This window comes from Agelaius phoeniceus, chromosome 3, assembly GCF_051311805.1.
Source record: "Agelaius phoeniceus isolate bAgePho1 chromosome 3, bAgePho1.hap1, whole genome shotgun sequence".
Taxonomy (NCBI): Eukaryota; Metazoa; Chordata; class Aves; order Passeriformes; family Icteridae; genus Agelaius; species Agelaius phoeniceus.
Genome location: NC_135267.1, coordinates 116,096,267 through 116,117,465, shown reverse-complemented (window position 1 = coordinate 116,117,465; position 21,199 = coordinate 116,096,267). Strand labels below are relative to the sequence as shown.

Below are 21,199 nucleotides of genomic sequence, written 5' to 3'. Positions count from 1 at the left end.
GAAGTACATGAGGCACTGTGATAGTCCTGGCTGTAAACTCTCTCTACAGACAACTCAGAACATTGCTGTCTTAGCTATTTTCTGAATGCCATCTTCATATCTACATATCTAGAGTAGAAGGGGGATGTATCTTCCAGGAAGAAGTTTTGTGCTGGGGTGAAGAAAGCCTTATAAAGCCACACCTTTGCAAAAGGTGTGTGTGTCACAACAGTGGCTATTCCCTGAAGTATACTGAGCCAGCTCCAAGACTGGAAATCACATGAGGATAAATCTTTTTCCAGACTAAGCCCTCAACAAAAGATTGTGTGTAAGCAACATAATCTATAGAGGAAAAACTTGATATGATTTTCTTTTATGGTAACTGAGATTTATTTACTGAGCACTGTACAATTCCTTCCTTGTAAAGGAGTAGCCTTTTATATCTTTGCCTCCTCAAAACACGTGCTGAAGTAGCTTTTTCCAGATGCTGTGCTTATTTCTCAAACTTTCTATTGAAGAGGGTTGTAAAATCTGCCATGTGACCACAAAGAGCAGCACGTTCACTGAGCAATACTCGCTGTTCTGCAAGTTGCATTGCTGTGGCATCAGGGCTCCATATCTACAAAATAAAGGTTTGTGTAGTTAATTTGGTGGGCCTTTTGCAACAGAGGCACTAAGAAGATACTGTTAGCCAAAGAGAGGCATGTTCTAGCACTCCTTTCCACTGTGAGACATAGAAAAGAAGCAGTGTGGCCTCCCAGCAGAGGAGAGGTCAACAATGTGTGTGTGTACAAACAGAGCCTTCTCTTGTTGTCACTTCCAATCTGTATCATGCCATGGACTCTGATTACAGATAATGTGGGAAAGAAGATCTTAAGGTAATTATTTAAAATTACTGACTCGGGCTCATGATCCTCAGAGTGGAAAATAGTAATTAGCTGTAAAGTCATCAGCTATGTAGCCTCAGTCCTCTGAGACCATTGTAGAAACTAGCATAAATCAGGGTTAGGGAAATGATAAACAAACTCCAAACATAACTGCTCAGCCAGCAGTGGCGTTCTTTTCCTTTTCAAGGAGGAAAAAAAATTACAAAAATTACCTCACTGTGATTATGTTGTTCTGTTTCTCAGTTATTTCTAAGCGTGTATGACAAGACCTGGACAGAAAAGTTGTATTTCCACTATTCCAACTCTAGGTAGCAAATATTTAGTGTGCTGTGATCCATCTAGTTCAGTAAATGTCACTGCCAAAAGTCATCATGTGATAACTAATCAACAGGGCAAGTTAGAAGTTGGTGCCTATGCTGTGCAAATAGACTCCTATCTTTTAAAAGCAGGAGTATAAAAATACATATCATAAATGTAGTTGCATTTTAATTTTACTGTGGCTGCACTTTAATCCAATCTAAAAATACGATAAGAGATTTTGATTTTGATAAGAGGTTTTGATATATAAAACAAATATTTGATTTCCACAAATATATGTCATATATATGTTTGTGTAATTATAAATTATACATCCACAAACTCTTTAATTTACTCTTGTTTGGTGGCAACCTCTCCAGCTGTGTCACATCATCTCTAAGCTAGATGAATGCTTGGATTGTTGTGGGTTTTGATCTCAGCAAGAGATCAAAAGTGACCAGGGAACTGCACTCCTGTTTTGCTGCTGTACGTACTTTCCTGGGTCTGAAGGAGATGTCATTTTTGTCTTCTCTCGCTGCCAAGGATTTCCAATAAGCAGAACTGTCCTTGCGGGAACGCTTTGTCTTTTCAGGAACAGCTTCTTCCTCAGGTGCTGGGGATTCATCTGGAGACTGAAAGGCAAGAAGGTACCAATTTTACCAATGCATCATGTTCACAAGCAAGGCATGCATCCTGCATCTTCTGATGCTCTGCTATGATGTTTACTGAGGGGGTATTTTTCCTAATCTCTTCAGAACCTGTTTCTGTCAAAGCTGATTTTTAAAATCAAAAATTGCAAGGGCCACCCTTTTGAAAGGTAAAAGGCACCTCTCTTCCTTGGGCACTAAAACATTAACTGCTCTTTGTGACTCCCAAGACAGTCGCCTTATACCGCTGGTGATCCCCTCCTCTTCCAAGTGAGGAATGAACAGGCACCTAAGGCTGTCTTCCTCCTGCCTCTGAAAGTCCTGTGCTGTCCCTGACATTCAAAACCTTTGTGCAAGGGGATGCCAACATTTAGCTACTGGGACATATTTACTGCACCGTCCAGGGCAGCTGAAGGACACCTCCAGCCACGCAGATACAATTTCAATTTCAACTTCTCCCTAAACAGCAAGCTGGACGTGACTAAAAGTGCCACTGGTGAATCAGGAAGGTCTCATCCACAGGAGGAGAACCTGGATGTGGGCACAGAGGCTGGTATCAGCTTGGGAATAGGGCAATGCTGAGCTGCTCAAGACTCCCAGAGGGTGCAGGAAAAGCATTCAGAAATAAAACAGGCAAACATCAGTGTGGGATTTGAGAAACAGGACTCAGGTAAATCGTGGAAGAGGAAGGATATGGCACAAAATGGAAAATAGGAAGTTAGCAAGCCTGGTATTTTCTCAGTGAGTTCAACTAGGAGAATAAAAAACCTTTAACCAGTTTGAAGGGTATTGCTCTTATCTTGTGAAGAAAGAGGTTCTCCCTTTAAGAAATTATGGTTACCAGTTGTTCAGTGTTTACCACAACAGAGGTGGATGAACATATACTTCAGGAGGAGGGAAAAAGAAAAGGAAATCTTTTTCTGTGTCTGCTAGTGATACAGAACATCATTCTGATGTGTGTCTGGGGAAGACATGAAGTTTGTCTAATTAGCAAGAAAAATTTCAACCAATGAACAAGTTCTAATACTCACAAGAACAGTATGAGCATCTGAAAATACTCACTTTAACAAAGCTGCCCAAGTTACAGAGTTAGAGAGGAACGGGTGGCAAAGAATAGAAAGAAAGCAGCTCCCTGCTAACTATTAGCAAATCAGTCCTTTGTTACCATCTCTCATACCTCTGTTTTCACAGATTTCGGTGGCTCTGGTGGTTTTGCCTTCCCACCTTTTGCTGCCTTTGCTTCTTCTTTTTCTTGTTCTTCTGCCAAAATTTGCAGTTGATTTTCAAGCAGTTCAATTATTGTAGCATCTTCAAGTACTTCAGCAAGATCGAGAGCACTCCTTCCTGTATTTAAAAAAATAAATATCTGTGTAAACCATGAAAATTAACTTTGGCACTGGTTTATTGCAGCTGGACAATCAACTGAATTTAATATGGCCAGTGTTTTATTACCTATCCCATGTGCCAGCAGCGTGCCTGACATTGGTGTGAGGAGCAGTGGTCATCAGCACTGCTTGCAGAAATAAGAGCTGGCAGACACCGGCCCTGAAACTCGTTTTGCAGGAATATTGCTGGAATTCTTGTATTGCTTGCTTTCTTCTTAATGTTCTGCCATTTGCAGCCTAATACCCTGGTCCCGCAGGTTGTCATTTTGATCTCTGAGAGCTGAGAGCACATAGCACTAGGAGATGGTCTGCATTCCTGACCTTGTGCTGTGCTGGCCATCTCCTTCTGCCTCTGCTTGCTCTGTGGCTGGCAAGGGAAAGTCCCCTGATGGAAATGAACAGCTTCAGTGCTTAATGAAGGAAAAAAATCTGTCCTGGTTCTTATGAGACTCTGGCTGTAAAGTATCTGTGAGACTGAACTGCTGTGTGAATCACAACTCCACATGATACAAGGAATAAGGAATACACATCCCTTCTACAAGCAGGGTTTCACCACTAGGCATTTTGGCAAGGAAAGTCTCATTGTGTAGCAATGCTGCTTCCTATGTTAGAGCAACAGCTTGAAAGGTGATGCATGTGAACTTTTCAATTACTCTGAAGACAGTGGAAATAACTCTGAAGGAGGGATCTGCTGTGAGGAGGTAACACTTCAGTTCCAGCTCAGATTCGGTTTTCTGTTAAATATTTTTTTCTCAGGAGTTATATCTACAAGTAGAGCAGCAAGGAAGTCTTTTAACCAGGGCTGCCTGTGCCTCAAAATAAATCACTTAAATGGGTGGCAGACTATACTCTGAGCCACAGCTGAAATCCAATTTTCCCTCAAATAATAATAACTAGATAGAATGTTTTCATTAAAGCCACTTATAACTCTGTATGTGTCTTGTGAGGAGTAAGAGTCTCCTGAATTGAGTAATTATTCATGTTACTTCATTTTCTAGATATGCAAAGCCCAAGAAAGCCTTTTTTCAATAATTATTCCATACTGGAGAAAACTAACTGAACCTGTTCCTTCATCCCAGTCCTGACAGCAACCCTAAGCACAGAACAGTTCTCCAAGGTGTTTTTAATAAAGAAACAGCCTGTTTTGGAGACATTGCTATTTACCGTTGCTGTTTAAAGCCTGGACGTCAGCACCTGCAGTGATTAAGAAATAGACCATGTCCAGCCTGCAGGCCTCAACAGCTCTCATCAGCGGGGTGGCCTCGCCGACTGAAGGGGCATTGACAGCTGCTCCCGCCTTCACCAGCACCTCAGCGATGTCCAGGTGTCCATTGTAGCAGGCATGGTGCAGAGGGGTCCACAGGAAGTTGTCTGTTGCATTCACATCAGCCCTGCACAGGGTAAGAGCAGCTGTGGCAGCTGAAGCTGTTGGGTGCCTTCAGTAACAGCCCCAGCTCCCAGGGCAGTCAGCTGGAACTGCCCACTGCAATGGCATTTTCAATGTAAATAGCTATTTTCATATTGCCATTCTGAACCTGTTTGAGTCCCTGAACTTGGCATGGAATAGTAATTGTAAGTGTGCCTGGGTGCTGCTCATGTCTCCCCCTAAGCCATCAGTGTCCTTCACATGGAGCTTTTCATGGGTACAGCAAAAAACACAGGCATTCAAACCCCTTAGTCCTGTAAAAGGCTGCTCGTGCTCCAGCTTCACCGAGAATGGCAGAAAGCAGATTCAGGAACTCAAAAAGTTCCTTCTGCCAAGAACAGGTGCTACAGGACATCTGGCAACACTGCAGAGCTTGCCTGCACGAGAGGGAAGTGTTCACCTTTCCTTTTGGTGTCGCTGCCCTCTGCCTGCTCCATTCCTCTGCACTGGCTCCTCCCTTTGACAAACGAGCTACACAAGGTCTGCCTCGGGAGTCCGAGCACTGAAAAACTATTCAGCTACTGGGCTGCTGGGCTAGGACCTGTTTCTGCTCCCAAATTAAAACTGGGATGCTCTGCAGAAAGCAAGGGCTAGTTCAAGGGAGATCCCTGCAACAGGCTGCCTTTGGTTGAAACCGGGAGGAAAAGCATTACCAGCCCTAGGGGTCCTGAAGGGAGTTAGGGACACTCTCCCACTTGCTTGGTGGACAAAAAGCTGCTGTCTTCCCAAAAAACAAGGAGGAAGGAAGAAAGAAGAAAAATTATGAAGGAAGCTGTTTCCAGCGATAGCTGTTTGCTCTTCAAGTCAGGTGATTGTCTAAATAAAAGCACAGATTCATCTGTTCTTCTTCCCTTCTTTAAATTTGTAATCTTTTTCAGAATTCTGTCTTTGATGAGATCTTAGCACAGTAAATTCCCTGACCTACCACATTTATCTCTCTTATCTTTCAGTCACTAAGCTGTTGCGGTTTATTTGTATGCAGTTTTCATTTGTTTTAATTCTCATTAAAATGAGCTTCTTCAGTTATTTCACTTTCATCTCAGCCCAACCTCTTTGCCTGCATTCAGACTCTGTCTGCCCCTGAACCCTTTTTCCTAACTTAATCCTATCAGAAAGAAACCAGTCAGTGGGAACAGGGACAATGCAGCACTGATTTAAAAATTCCTTGGCATTTTCTGCCCATCAAGCACAGAATTTCCCATCAGACCAAATTTCATTTGCTTCTAATTCTTTCTGAAGGAAGATAGAAAGTAGATACCACCAATTTAATTTTAAATGTAATAAATGTTAACCATTTAGCTGGATAAATATTTTGTTTTGTTTTCAATATGGATTTGTGGTTCTGTACTGAAAAGGTTATATTGTAAAAGGTATTTGAATGCCCATGCTAAACTGCAAGCCCATGATGCTGAGAGATGCAAACCTAAATGCTACTGATAACTTTCCTCTCCATTTTCATTTCTGTCTATTGAAACAATCTCAAAACTGGCACTATTTATTCAAGCTAAGTTACTGTGTTTCTGGGTCTTATTGTTAAATACGATGTGACTCCAGTGCTGTCTACTGAGGCTTGGGAAAAGGAGCAGAGATTAATCTGGTGGATTAATTTGGTAGCTCCTACATCTTTATCTTCAGAAAACCTGAATACACACATTACCCAATTTTCCATATGCTCTAGGAATGTTAGTTAATTAATTACCAGGGTGTGGGAAGATCCATGTGCTGTTAGTCTTTGCAGGAACCAGAGCAATGACTACAGCCCCTTTCCCTGATATATTAATATTAACATGAATTCTATCTATGTATAGTAGAGAAAGAACCCAGTTAACGTAAATACCTTTGAAAAATGTTCATTTAAGCAATTATGTGAAGGATTGTAGGACCACAGCAGTCTGACAATAAGAGATTATGCTATTACACAAGTATGACTGAATCTTTCTGAAATTGCTTTCATTTTTAAGGTGTCATTGAGATTTTTCACAAGTGTGTCTGCAGGCTACAGAATTGCTGAAGGACTTCTAAAATGAGGAGCAGTCTAATTAGTAGCAGGGGCTTCTGATGTAAATCCTGCTGTTTCAGCCTGCCTCAGCTGCAGAAGAAAGTGGAGGTTTAAACCAGGCATGTGGAACAGGAAAGTCCAGGATCACCTCAATGATTTCAGGCAAGTCCTTCAAGTCAGATTTCCCCAAAATCATTTCCCAGTTTTGAGAGTTTGCTTGTGAGGATGCACTACTTGATGCACTACTACTTGGGTATGAACCCCTGCTGCTGACCAAATATCAACAGCCCAGACACCAAAAATTGCAGTCTGGGGAACTTGTCTCTTGGTTGTTTTCATTTCCATGCTACTAAAATGTGAAAAATAATAAACTTACCCCTGTGACTTGAGATCTTAGGGAAGTAACTTTAATATTTAAATGTTATGTAAGCAAAAAACAAACCATAGCCTTTTGCATCCAAATACTGGACATTTATGCTTTTGAAATCCAGTCCAAACACTGGACATTTATGCTTTTGAAAGCCTTCCCAAAATAGCAATTAAATTGAAATTATCTTACCCCTTTTCCAGAAGAAACTCCACAAGAACTCTGTTGCCACTTGCACACGCAACCATCAAAGGTGTTTTGTAATATTTATCTTTCATATCTACCGGCACGCCCTGGTCGAAGGCTCTCTGCAGAGACACAAAGTCTCCTTCTCTGACCAGGTAGTTGATGTCCATGAGGGTTTTACTGGGCTCCTCCATGTACCAGGCGCGGTCATCGAACACGGGGTGGGCGGCGTGGAGGGCGCGTTTGAATCGCTGCTCCTCGGGGAGGGTGGGGACGGCCTCCACCATGCAGGCAGGGAGGCCATCTTCCCTGAGGGGACGTTCACTCCTGGGGATTACACAGACTGGGACAGGGAGGCCTTTCTTGCCTTTCTTTCTCGGCGGCTTCTTCTTCTTCTTTGCTTTGGGCCCAAAGGATGAGAGCAGAAAGGTTTTCTGCAGGTATTTTGAGCCTTTAAAAAAATCATCCAGGCTGATCTTGTCAGAAGATACTTCATGCTTTTTAGCAAGAATTTCTATTTGTTCCTGATCCACAGTGCCCCAGCGCTTCCGAATGACTGCCATGAAATCACTTTTGGATACTATCCCCTCGTCTTCCTCATCAATCTCAAACTCCTTGCGGATGGCATCCTCATGCTGCACGGACCAGTCATACACCTTCAGGTACCAGGCAAGGGTCTCATCTGGCTTCTTTAAGGCTTTTTCAGCTTTGCGCAGCACTGTTGCTGCTGCCTTGAACCCACCGGCCTTGGCAACATCCCTTGGGGTCAGATTTATCAAGTTGGACCATGTAGGATCACAGCCTAGAGATATGGACACAATATGGCTAATAGTGCAGTGGAATTCCTAATTTTATAATATAAGAAACTTGTAATACACAGGCAACTCGTGGCCACAGGCCTACAATTTTATATAAATAGCAGTGGTAGGTGGAACCACATCATTGATCCCAGGCTGGAAGGTCAGCCACATGTCCATATTTTTTTCCCAAAGGGAGAAGCACTGAGCAACCCTGTGCTCTATTTATTTATCCGCCCATGAATATGTATAAAGAGAACGTCAGTGGAAACTTTACATTTTTACTTGAAGTGGTGAGCAAGGTTAAGAAGCAAACTAAGATTAAGGTGTCACCTATTTCTATACCCCAACATTACAATTTGGCAATGGATCATTTGTTTGATCACAAGAACAGAATGTGGGATTTTGCATGGTGCTCTTGGATCAAAGCTTGAAATGCCAGGATCATCTGATCAAGTCAGGAAAGGATCACAGCTGCTTCAGGCCATGTTTCAATACCCATGGGCATGAAGTTTTCCTCATGACTGCATAGAGATATTTTTTACGTTATCATCAAATTAAAAATGTATTTTCTATTGGAAGATCATCTTACAATACATCTAAACCAACTAAACCCAGAATCACCTAATACTGTCCAACACTAAGTTATACAACCTCCTGATGTTTCTGCTGCTTTCTTTGAGAAATGTTCTCTCATCCACATGAGATAAGAGCCTCGGTTAGGCCCTTCTGAATATGAATTTTGCCACAGGGTACCCAAGAGTCAAATCCTTCAGAGATACCCAAATGAAATCTTTCCTTTATCACAGAAATAGAATACAGATAATAGTTGTGAAGTAATTTAGTTTTCATGTACCTCTTTGTCCTATATACCTGCAGCAGTCTGTAAATCCTCCCTCTGCAGCATAATGAAGTGGTGTGTTACCATTCATAGCAACCAGTTTCAAGTCTGCACCATAACCTGAAATAATCGCCAGAATCTAGAAAAACAAACAGAGTCCCACCAAAAATCTTGTCTCTTCTTAACATGTGAAAATGTGAGATTGATTTGCAAATAAATGCAATATCTTACATTCCCATTCTAATAATGAAGTTCTCTCCCATGTCCAGCTGGTCAATGCACATATAACATTATTGTTTTCAATAGTATTATACCTATTTAACTGATGAAACAGAAACCTTGTGTAGTTGTAGACACCAAGGACAATCTTCTTGCCAGCTCCCTATGAGCCCCTGTCTGGCCTATCACTGCTGGAATCCCTTTGATGCTTACAAAGAATCTGCTTTTGATTACTGATCATTATGCTTTGATCAACTGAGATAACAGACTCAAAAAAACCCCAACAAAAACACGCTCCAAAAACCCAAAGCAAAGCCCCGTAACAACAAAAAACCTAGGCAGGTTTGGCTTTGCAGCAATGCTTTCACAGCACAAATGTTAATACCTCAAGGAAGCCTCCTTTGGCCGCGAAGTGTGCAGCGCTGTGTCTCTCGAAGTCGAAGAGGTTCACGTCGGCTCCCCTCTGCAGCAGAGCCAGCACCACGTCGGCAGCGCCCTCCCGAGCCGCCTCCATCACGGCCGTGCGCCCCGTGGCCTGCAGGCAGCACAGAGCAGTCACACTGGGAGCCTCCTTCCCGCTGCTACTGCCAGCAAACCACAGCCTCGGAGCCTCCAAGGGACCTGCAGGTAAGCCTTCAAATCTACTCACAGGGCTGCCAAGAGAGAGCAGTCAGGTGCCAGCAACTCAAGTGCATTGAAGGCTCGAGTCCTTTAAATAATTCCCAATCAATTCCTTAGTTAGGGAGTCCTGGATTCTGTGGGTATCTTCTCATGTATATTTACAACATCCAACTCAAAATACCACCTCAGATTATGAAAGCAGGAGCATAAGGAGCTATGGCTGGAGGCGTGCTATGGGGAAGGCAAAGCAACAGGGAATTGCACTATGGTTCTGTGAGGAAAAGTTCACTCGAATACATTAATATTGTCTTTTCCTAGATAATAATAGATGTTTGCTTTGGATAACTCCAAGGGAAAGCCTGTGCTTCTTGATTTATCAACAGCACAGAGCTTCAGTCTTTGTTAAATTAAGGAAACAAACAAATAAATGATTAAGACATACAAAAGAGAAGAAAGTTTCTCATGCCTTGTTCCTGCCTTGATTGCTCATCAGATTTTCCCAACCTTTTAGCAAATATTTCCTAAAATAACTTACCTTTTAATGAATACTATTTCAGCTCTGAAAATCTAAGGGCACATCAAGGCAAACACAAATCAGCACTGCTCCACTGAAGTACAGTGAACTGCAGCTCCCAACAGCTGACCCAGTTACATGTAAGTTTGGGGAAATATTTGCACTCTAAACCTACAAAAATCGAAAAGAAGATTTAAATCCCTCTCCTCCAAAAAAGGCTGGTACAGAAGAGGGGAAGAGGTATGGCCACCTAGTTAAGCAATTTTCACTGCGTTTTTATTTTAATGTGAGGATTTAAGGTCATGTACTCTGCTCTATACTCCTGTATCTGTTCTTAGTTACAGAAAGGCTCATACCGGGTCTTTTGCATGGGGATCTGCTCCTTTCTCCAAGAAAATCAGGCACATATCTTTAACCTCATGAGCCTGCTCACAGGCTTGTAGAAGCAGAGACCTCCCAGTAGTGGTACAGTTGTTGACATCTGCACCATAATCCAAGGCAATTTTCAGGCAGTGGGTGTGGCGAACTGTAGGTGTAAGGCAGTAAAACAAAATACCTGCAAAGGAAACCAGTGGGGGTTAGGGTGCAAAAGGAAATTACCAGAAGGGGTGTGAGGCTGTGGACTTCACAGCTGACCAGTCTGCAACAGAGACCCCTTCACTGAGGGTGAAGCCATGCAAAAAAAGATTTCTACTTCAGAGGCTTTACTTGAGGAGAAAACCAGAGCTCAGTATGTCACAGGCCATGGGAGGAATGTGAGTCTCAATTATAAGTTACCTCTCAGCTCTCTGCTGGGGAGACTTATGATTTAAAGGCCTAGACTCTTCAGGGAGAATTATTTTCATTTTCATCAAAGCTGTAATGGCCAGCAGCTTCTGTTGGGCTGTAAGGATAAGCCTCAAGCAGAGCTCCTCTCCGCAGGCAGGACACATCACATGTAATAAGTGTGCCACACAGCTGAGGGACTGCTTTATGGTACTGCCTTCCCACTCACCTTTCCCTTCATTATCCACAGCAGTCATGGAGGCGTTAGCTGTTGCTAATAATTCCAGAATGGCCTCATAGCCCAGCTCAGCTGCCTTCATGGCTGGGGTGCACCCCATGTTGTCGTGGACGTTGGGGCGCGCTCCGTGCTCCAGCAGGAAGCGGCACATTTCAATGTCGTTCTTCATGGCGGCCACGTGGAAGGCACTGTATCCTTCCTTGGGCTCTGTGTAATTAATCAGATCTGGGAATCCCTTCTGGATCAGGCTTTCTATTTGCTTCTTGTCTTTCTTGTGAACACACTGAAGAAGTTTGTAGATCTGTAAGTTTAGAAGCCTTTTATCTACTGGTAGCATCCCAGGATAGGGATGATTTTCTTCTTTCAAGGAAGTACTTTCTGCATGGACAAAAAAGAAAACATGTAATCTCACAGAGGACATTATAGTGACCTGCCAGTAAAATCAGGAATCAGACCATGTTCACAGCATGAAAATATCCAATTTACCTGGACAGAACACTAGGTTTTGAACTAATTTATCTTTTACTGTGGGCAGCACATATAGAGACTCTATAAACCCAAGTAGCACCTTACAAAATTTTTCTGTCTAGTCATCCAGCTGTTCTGAAGAGGTCTCATCCAAGGAGAAAATTAAGTTAAGAAGCTGTAGAGTAACTGCTCTCCATTCAAGGAACTGTTATAATCTACAATTACTTGGAAGCCTAAGGGGAGGCTGTTCATATGTTATTTTCAATGGGGGAAAAAGTCACAAGACACCATGTCCTCTGCACTTCCTGAAACATAAAATTCATACTAAAATTTATACTAACATCACCTCATCAGTGCCTGAGCACCTTCCCTGTTTTTTGGGTTTTTTTTCTGGTAGCTGATGCATGAACTTCCTGCTAGGCTATGTAGATAAAAGAGTAAGTCAAATTCCTCTGCTACAAAACCCTTGGAGGAAAAAAAATACAGATAGCAGTGCACTGGTCTGGGAAAAGGTTCTTCCAGGTCATGCATCACAAGCTTCTTGAAAAAAATTCAGTGCAGGACTTTGCACTTGCCTCAATCCTGGATGTTTTTCGGGTTTTTTCTTTTAGGTTTTTTAGCCTCTTTTAGCTAGTCTCAGCTCTCATGGCTGGAGGGTTAGGAAGGGTCAGACATTGTAGGGACCATTTCTGAAGCTTTCCCAAGTGGATGAGAAGCTTCTTAGCACCTTCAGCAAACCTTGGGTCAGCCCGTCCTCCAGAACTCTTACAGGACACACAACACAAAAAGGTGAAGGAACATCTGTTAGAGAGCACTCGGGGTTTGGTTTGTTTGGGTTTCTTACTCATTGCAATGTAGTCTGTAAATGGGACCACTCAGCATCTGCCTGCCTACTCTGGATGCTTTGTGAATGTCTGTGAGAAGGGGAGATTGCAGAGAGATGGAGAAGGATGCACGATTCCAACAGACCTTGTGAGGCAAGACCTCCCATTCTGGGAAGGAAGCCTGACAGAAATCTGCAGGAAAAGTAGAAAAAGATGACTGAAGGTGAATCATGTTGGAAATGGACAGAGAGGTAATTTTTGTACCACAGGTACAACTTGACAGTTGTAGTTTCTGTAGCTATTGCCTCTCATTTCTTTGCAAGTGCTGTGTCCAGCCTAGTTTTGGAACAGAGATTGGGAAAACTGTTGGCAGATTTCTGACAACTGTGCCTCTTGTTTTCCCTGACAGACATGGCCCTCAGCTCCCTCCTTGTGCACCCAGTTATGCTGGGTGAAGGTGTTGTTATTAGAAGCTGCTCCCTTGCAGAAGTGTTTAAGCGGGTACTAAAATGCAAAGATTTTCTCTTTGCAATGAAACCTGGTCTGAATAGGTCAGCTGCTCTCAGATGTTCTCCATTTAAACATGGCATTACTTAAATCCTTTTCTGTTTAGGTCTTACATAACCCTCATTCTGATCATATACAAGTATATTCTTACATCAAACAATTAAATCTTTAGGTAGCAATAACTTAAATCTGTCACCTGTGGCGTGTTCATTCTCATCCCAATCATGTTGTTCTTCCTGTGACATTTTGTCCAGTGAAAGGGAATAAATGCAGAGATTTTTATCCTGCTGACAGGAATTACACCTATAGCAACCCTGTAGTCCTAAAGCTCAGAGCTGAGAAATAAGGGTACTTCAGAGTAATGCCCTGCTAGAAGTGAACACTGGAGTCCCCACAGAGCCTGCCTTTTAGAGCCTGAAGCAATTTCTGAGCAAATCCCCAATACAGGAAGTTTTTTTCTGGCTACTGAGGACAGGGAAAAGTTGTGATGCAAACTCTGCAGGGGCTGTGAGGAGGAGCAGCAGGAATGTTCTGCAGGGAAGGCTCTTACACCTCTGAAATTCATCAAAAGAAAGATACTTAGATGGAACTGACAAGCTTAAATGTTCTCTTATGCTTTTGTTCCACTTCCCACCATCCTGCAGCAGTAAGGAACTTGGGTTTACTTCCAAAAAACTTTCTTCCCACTGTTATTCATGATTTTTCAGGAACTTATTTAAGATGAAAACTTGCTTTTTATTCCTTTCTTTCTCCCCCTGAAGCAGCAAACACTGAAGTGACATTCTCCTTGGACATAGGTTAGTAATGCCATAGAACATGAGCAGAACTGCACTTGGTAAAAACCCGTTAGTAACTAATCTTTGATGAACAAATGTGAACAAATGGATATAACATTCAATACATATGGATTTGGATTTATTTCATGGATTATCTTGGAGATTCCTTGAGATACTTGCTCCCTATAGCCTCTGCCCTATGCTGGACATGAAACTGATGGCACACCTTACACTCACTGCACACTTTCATTTTTGCTCACAGTGGAATGCACAATTGAGTACCATTTTAGTTCTGATCAGATTTTTGCTGGTGCTTTGAGCTGCTTATCACAGTATTCTTTTAATATTTCACATGCAGCAATAAAATTATTTCCATGAGCAGAAGTGAAATTATTTTTATCGCAGTAGTGAAGTCTGTTGTTATCACAATTCAGCCACCGAGTCCTTAGCCAGTTTAAAGCAAAATGCTTTTGCTTCAAAGCATTAAGAACCAACAATTTACATGAAAACAACCATAACATTTTAACTGTTACAGTTAATATTTCTTTGCAGCATTTGTTGAAAGTGAGTGGATCAAGTTTTATTAGAAGCTTCTAAAGTAGCAGCATCAAAGAAACATAGGTGGGATAAGAAATTCTACCCAGGGTCATATAAAGTTATAAGCAAGGGAAAAAGGCTTCTAAAATGAAAACTGCAACATCTTGTCAATTTTCATTGTAAATTAGTAAATTGACTAGTAGTAAATACTAAATTTACTAGACATAAATTCTACCAATGCTGTGTATTTCATATATTTTTTTATCACTTCACCTATAATAGATGGCTTAATGGAAAATGAGGGATTGTTAGTGTGGCTTTCAGACAGTTGTGCTTTGGGGAGGGCTTCATGAAGCTGTAACCACAAATCCCAGGCCTGTAGTGTTTGCTTAGCAACAATTTTATCTGTTGACAAATATCAACAGACTCGCTACCTTCATTCTGCCAGCCTGTGTCATTGTTCTGATGGAGAGCATGAACTCATTTCAAATCCAGATTAATCCTTTTCTCAGTACACCTGGCATTAAGAAAATCATTTTAGTTGGATTCCTGTTTTCCCACAAAGCTTTCCAAGCTGTGATGGAGGTAGAGTGATAGAGAGGGAACTTCTGGTGGCTGCTGATCTCATTCCCTGTCACCCAGTCAAAGCCTGCTGTCTGACTGCTGCTGGAAGCACTTGTGACTCCACCTTAGAAGTTTGCAAAAGTTTTGTCAGTTTCAACATTTCCAGTTGAAAACATCCCTTTAATTATCACCATTCACAAACCAGTAAACAAAATTTTCATGTGTTTTATCTTTAGTGGGAGAAAATAGCTGAGCACTTTCTAAATTTAATCCCTTTGCATGCTGGGCACAGAGATAAGCACGAGCCCTATATGTCAGTATAAAAGGAACCAATATGGTAACAGTGCCATGCTATATTTACAGCTTTATGTGAATAATTGCACTGGATTTTTGGCTGTGACTAATAGGAGTGATGCAGCAAAATCTTCCTAAAACTGAATTCCAGTCTCATGAATAGCCTATAATGCTGTGGTTTTTTGGTGTTAATTCTCCAATAATGCCTTGCCTTGGGCTGAGGCACAGCTGAGCACAGTGACGGGCACTTAGGTTTGAACTGAGCAGGTTTCAATATCGTGTGGAGATCTCAGCCCAGATCCAGTCGTGAGTGCTGTAAAGGCAGTTCCCTGGTTATGGCTGGGTTGGATCAAAAGATGTGCATCCTTTTGTCTTCAGCTTGCCTTGCAACTTCCAGGCACCTCGAAATGGAGCCCTGATTGCCATCACCCAGAGCCCTGATTGCCCGCTCCTGGCAGCCCTGATTGCCATCACCCAGAGCCCTGATTGCCATCACCCAGAGCCCTGATTGCCATCACCCAGAGCCCTGATTGCCCGCTCCTGGCAGCCCTGATTGCCATCACCCAGAGCCCTGATTGCCATCACCCAGAGCCCTGATTGCCATCACCCAGAGAGCCCTGATTGCCCACGCCTGGAGCCCTGATTGCCCACGCCTGGAGCCCTGATTTCCCCGCTCCTGGAGCCCTGATTGCCCACGCCTGGAGCCCTGATTGCCCACGCCTGGAGCCCTGATTGCCCACGCCTGGAGCCCTGATTGCCCACACCTGGATGGAGCCCTGATTGCCCACGCCTGGAGCCCTGATTGCCATCATCCAGAGCCCTGATTGCCCGCTCCTGGCAGCCCTGATTGCCCACACCTGGATGGAGCCCTGATTGCCCACACCTGGATGGAGCCCTGATTGCCCACACCTGGCAATCAGCTTTACGAGCAACACCTGCGGGACAGGGGCTGGGGGGTCGCTCCTCAGCCAGGAGCCCAGCTGGGCTCCAGGGAAGCTTCTGGAAGGCTGCGGAGTCGGGGGTGAGGTACTGCTGCGTTCAGGAACAAGGAACAGGGTGAGCAGCCGGGGTTGGTTTATTTTCCCTGGACTGCGACTCAGAGGAGCGGGCGGCCTGTAGAGTAGACTGGCTTTAACGGGAGAAAAGCTGCTGGAAGAGGGGGATGCTGGAGAGCCGGCTGCTCTGGCCGTACGGACACCCAAACGGAGGTAAATGCCAGCGGCGAAAGGTGCGGGCCGTGAGGGGGGCGATGCGCAGCGCGCCCGTGTCCGGCGAGGCTGAGGCTCAGCCCTCACAGCGGGCCCGCTCTGCCCCGGCCCTCCGCAGCGCCGGGAGCCGGCGGCTCAGCCTCGCCGCCCCCTCGCCTCCATGCCCGGCAGCGGCAGCGACCTTCGGCAGCCTGGGGCACTCACCTGAGGAGGAGGGCGCCGAGGGCTCGGGGGCCGCCGCCGGACCCTCGCCCGCCTCAGCGGCCGCAGCCGGACCCTCAGCGGCAGCATCCGGACCCTCGCCCGCCTCAGCGGCCGCCGCCGGACCCTCAGCGGCCGCCGCCGGACCCTCGCCCGCCTCAGCGGCCGCAGCCGGACCCTCGCCCGCCTCAGCGGCCGCAGCCGGACCGTCGCCCGCTTCAGCGGCCGCCATCGCCGTTGTGGCCGTCCCCTTGGCAACGGCGTCGGGCGGTTGAGAGCCGTGAGGCGGTACCGGATCCCCGCGGTGCCACCGGCTCCCCTCAGCGCCGGCGGATCCCCTCAGCGCCACCGGCTCCCCTCAGCTCGGTACGGACCAGCGCCCCGCCGGGGGTGAGACGGGCGCTCGGGAAGCACTTGGGTGTCCTGGGCTCTCTCTCCTTGTAGCTGGCTTACTCGCCAAGCCTTCTTTTCCTCCCCCATGGGAAGAAGCAACGCTGTGCGGCTGTTTCGCCTCCAGACTTTTCTGGAGTTGCCAGAAAATGGAGTGGCGAGGTGCGCGTGTCCCCCCAACGGCCCGGCCATTCCCTCAGGGTCTGTGTAGCACGATAATGTAAATGAGCTTGGGTGGAAATGGGATCGTTCACAAAGTTGGACAGAGAAACCTGTATTAACAGGAGAAAAATGACAGTGAATGGGGAAAAACCCCTCAGAGCTTGTCAAGTGAAGCCTAAGTCGTTCTAAAAGGCAGCAGCAGGGACTGCCTGAGCTCTGTATCTCCTTTCCGTCCACTTCCTTTAGTGCCGAATTCCCAAATGCCACAGCCCAGACCTCAATGCTCCTGCCGGGCCCGGTAGTCATGTATGTATGGGGTAACTGCAGCAACACTGCCTGTCTTGTTCCTGGCCAAGCCTGGCAGCTGAATTGCTTGCAAATCACCTCTAGCATTAGGAAATTAAAAAAAAAAAAAAAAAAAAAAAAAAAAAAAAAAAGAATTGTTTTTTGATGTGAAATTTCTTCTGCCAGGAAAGTGGTGACACAGCTGGATGCATGTCCAACAGCATGGAAAGGCGTTTGACGAAAGCCATGGGACTGTGTGGTGAGTCACAACAAGAGAAAACATTGTTTTAGCCTAAGTTTCATTATTTACCCTGCAAGGAGTGCCATTTGTACAGCAGCTATTTGGTGTTAGCACTCTGTGGTGCAAATTGGCTGGACTGGTAGTGATGCACTGTTGTGCCTTGGTGTATCGCTTTCCTTTTTGGAAAACATAGCATAGCCAAAACATAGGCCCTTCTCTTTCTCCTTGGCTACACTAAATGGTTGATGCAGACATGGCACAGTAGATGATGTTTCCCAGCCTGTTCTTTGTTAGATTTTTGCTGTTGTTGTTGCCACAAATAAGGAGACACATGTCTTGGCCAAAGGCCTGGGGTAAATTCTCCTTTTTCACTTTGTTGAGCAGCACACATAAAATTGCCATTAGAAAAGTTAGCACATGTATTTTGAAATTTAGCCCAATATGGAAGTAACTGAATATCCTGTCGGAAACATCTGCATGCCTTTTCTCTGGAAGTTATGGAAACAGCATAACCAGATTATAACAACTCTGGGTACTTGGTATTTCACCCCAAATGTGAATGTGCATGTAACTGCATGTATATGTTTAGATTTTTATGCTTGATTTATTTTCTCATGGTGATCAGCTTTCCATGAGCTTTTTGAGAGTGATAATGAGGATTCATGATGCAAGAAGCAGCTCAGCATCATACTGGATGGTTCAAAGCAACGTGGTTTCAAGAGCAGAGGTGTTGCTCTCGAGTTAGGGTACTGCAATGTCTCCAAAATAAATAGGATTAAAATCCTCTTAGAGAAATTCAGAGTATTCCCTGCCTGTAGAGATAAACAAAGCTCACCAGAGGAAATTATTCCAAGGTCTGAAGCTTCAAGCTGCTGGGCTCTTTTTGGCTGACAGGTCGGTTTTGGAGGAGTGGCACGCTACTGCCAGAATGCAAGTGGGGTGGTGCTGGTAGGAACTGAGTACAGTAAGGGAGTGGTAATTGACTGCCCTGAGGAAGGAAAGGTGTGAAGTACCCCGAGCTTTGAGCATGGCCTGGAGCTCCCAGAGGCAAAGGTGGGAGACACAGCACAGCCCAAAGGTGGGCACAGTGTCCCCGTGCTCTGGCAGGGCCCCAGCTGTGCCGCGGCCGAGCGCCCACGGGAGGGCAGGGCTGCCCAGAGCTCCGCTGTGCTGCGACTTAGGGCGGCCTTGGGGCTGCTCTGTCCCGGGTGCTGAAAGCAGCTCCCCTCCCTCCCTTCCCACGGGGACATGTCTCACAGCCAGGAGCGAGCTGCTGGGACAATCCAAGAGGTGCTCCACTGGCTTCATGGTGCCCTGCATGAATGCCATCTGTGGAGCCCACAGGAGAGAGGTTTGGCCCACTGTGTGTGACAATGAGATCACCACTAAATCATGTCCAAATCAAGATTATTCCAAAGAATATTTATCACCGACATTTATTACTGTTTCCCCCTTGTTTTATATATTCTTAAACATTAACCTCAATTGTTCCTGCAACATCCATTCTTCCCCATTGTAGGTAAAGTCCCCATAACTGACATGCTCACTTTGCAGCTCCAAAATCATCTAATTGCACATGAAAATGTTTCACCGCTGAGCAGTTGCTTCCAAATATTCAAAATAGAAAGGCTGTGAAGTTTTGTTTGGTGCTAGCAGAAGGTGCCAGGCTGAGAGCACTGCTCAGTCCCTGCTGGAACATGTGGGCCAATCCTCTGCCATCCTCTGTTCCACTTGCTGTCTCTGTGTTGTGCTGGGTTTCCTCTGTGCATGCCAAAGCTGTCCCACAGCTGACCTCTGGAGGGAGGCTGTGCACCACAAGGGCTGCATGGCCCTGGAGTCCTGATCACATCAGGGGGAGCTGGGTGGTGACAGCCTGGCTTCAGCTGCAAGGTGTGCTTGAGGATTGCCTGGTTTTTACTCAAGCCTTTGTACTGTGGAAGTAATTATCACTGCTATTCATCTCTCTGCATTCTGATGCTGCTGCAAAAAAAATCTGTTGTGTGGTGCATTCCACCCAAAATCTCCTTATTCAGACCTGCCAGCTTGGGAGAATGACACAATTGGCTAATTCTGGGGGTCCTCTTGGGAGCTGTTGTGGGGACATTGCTCCAACTGTGCCCTCTCAAGGGAGGGAAGTGGTCTGCTCCTTGAGACAGCCTTTGTTTCATGCAGCAGCACAGCCTCCTCAGGACCGTGCTGGCAGGTACCGCCCAGCTCCTCCTCCTGGACTTGCTGGGATCTGCTCTGTTTCTGGTTTTGATGCTGCTGTATGAAGCTGTTGGTATCACTCAGATCAATGTACAGCTTACTAAACTGGTTTAGGTTTTTTCACTCTTCTTTATACTGCAATTGCTTTGTCAAAACCAACACTGACTCTTTCTACCAATTAATATGTACTCTTAGGAATAGGCCTTTTCATCAAGGAGAAAATCCGTGAAATAACTGTTAGGTCCCTGATACTGTGTCCTTAGAGAAGAGACTTGGGAGGAAAGCTGAGTCTCTTTTGGTGTGGTTGTTTTCAAGGGAAAAAAAATCCCAAATTGTCAGCAAGGCTTATGAAGACAAATAGTGACAAAAGCTGAAGCGTTTTGCCAAGAAGTTCTCTGTTGAATGCAGCTCGGGTGAATGCTACATAGAAAAACAGTCTCAGGAAAGGGTCTGCTGCAGGTTAGCTGGGTTTTGGAGAGGGGTGTTTCAGGTATGAGAGTAATGTCAATAGAGGTTTGGTTGTGGGGTTTTGGAGGGGGTTTTGTTTGGTTTTTTTCCTTTATCTTTGTCACCCAAAATTTCCCTAAAACTGTTTCTTTTTTGGATGTTTTAAGTACAGATTTCTTGTGTGCCCCTGCACTTCGACTTGAGGTAAAGGTGATTTCAGAGTTACTGAGGAAGAGGGAGGCACTCCTCAGCCAGGGCTGTGGCACAGTAAAAAGGGATGGTGGGGCAGTCCAGCAGCTCTGCACTCACAGAATGTGCTCCCCAGGATGACAGCTGGGATCCCTAGAGTCAGGGGAGCCACAGTGCCACAGAGCAGGGCAGGAGTTCACTGCAGAGCTCACAGCTCTGGGAGTCCTCAGAGTTCAGCACTGGCTTGGTTAGCGAGGTTTGTTCACTGAAACCTTCAGTTACTGACCCTGCAGCTTCTGTGCCCTGTGGCACTTGTGGAGGAGGGAATGCTGTGCCCCTTCCATCACCTCATTTCCCATGAGGATCTCTTTTCTGCTCAGCCCGGGCATTCTGAAATTATTTCTGCTACTTATTTTCATGTTGACTTGTCTAACACTGTGGCTTGGAACACATAGATCTCAGTGGGAGGATTCCAGATGACTTCAGTGGGATGTTCTGTTAATAACAAACTCTGACTCTCTTTATTAGTTCTTTATCTGCAGATCATAATGCTAAAAAGCTGAGGGGCAGGAATAAAGATGATAATTTTGTGGCTGGTTTTCAGTTAGCTTCCAGGCTGATGGTCAGATGGCAATGAAAATACAAACTGCCTTATTTGTCCCATGGGCTCTCACCCTGTCACTGTATCCTATTTAAAATCCTATGCACTGCAAGTTCTCAATTTTCAAGG

At 45.0% G+C, this 21,199-nt stretch overlaps 2 protein-coding genes across 3 annotated transcripts in view; one reads left to right on the top strand and one right to left on the bottom strand.

Moving 5' to 3' along the window:
• Window positions 1–21,199, top strand: part of PAK5 (p21 (RAC1) activated kinase 5) — a 217,688-nt gene that overhangs the window by 38,041 nt on the left and 158,448 nt on the right. The window contains exons 1-2 of one of the 2 annotated variants that reach the window (XM_077176305.1): window positions 16,792–16,913; window positions 17,571–17,643. In XM_077176305.1, the coding sequence (XP_077032420.1) occupies window positions 17,595–17,643 (49 nt within the window). In that variant the 5' untranslated portion in view covers window positions 16,792–16,913; window positions 17,571–17,594. Of the gene's footprint in view, window positions 1–16,791; window positions 16,914–17,570; window positions 17,644–21,199 lie in introns of those variants that run through there. The other variant, XM_077176304.1, reaches the window with a different exon arrangement.
• ANKEF1 (ankyrin repeat and EF-hand domain containing 1) lies at window positions 343–16,779 on the bottom strand. Its single transcript, XM_054630131.2, has 10 exons — window positions 16,551–16,779; window positions 11,160–11,546; window positions 10,522–10,721; window positions 9,416–9,565; window positions 8,827–8,950; window positions 7,180–7,975; window positions 4,360–4,586; window positions 2,988–3,154; window positions 1,658–1,795; window positions 343–598 (listed from the first exon to the last, which is right to left on the bottom strand). Exons 1-10 carry the CDS (start codon window positions 16,777–16,779, stop codon window positions 473–475), a joined length of 2,544 nt encoding a protein of 847 aa, XP_054486106.2. The 3' UTR covers window positions 343–472.

Coding starts and splice junctions, on each gene's coding strand:
- ANKEF1 (XM_054630131.2), bottom strand. CDS start 16,779: ATGGCGGCCGCTGAAGCGGGCGACGGTCCGGCTGCGGCCGCTGAGGCG. Junction 3,155..4,359: donor CCAGGCTTTAAACAGCAACG/GTAAATAGCAAT, acceptor TTTTAAATACAG/GAAGGAGTGCTCTCGATCTT. Junction 599..1,657: donor TCTCCTTCAGACCCAGGAAA/GTACGTACAGCA, acceptor TTTATTTTGTAG/ATATGGAGCCCTGATGCCAC.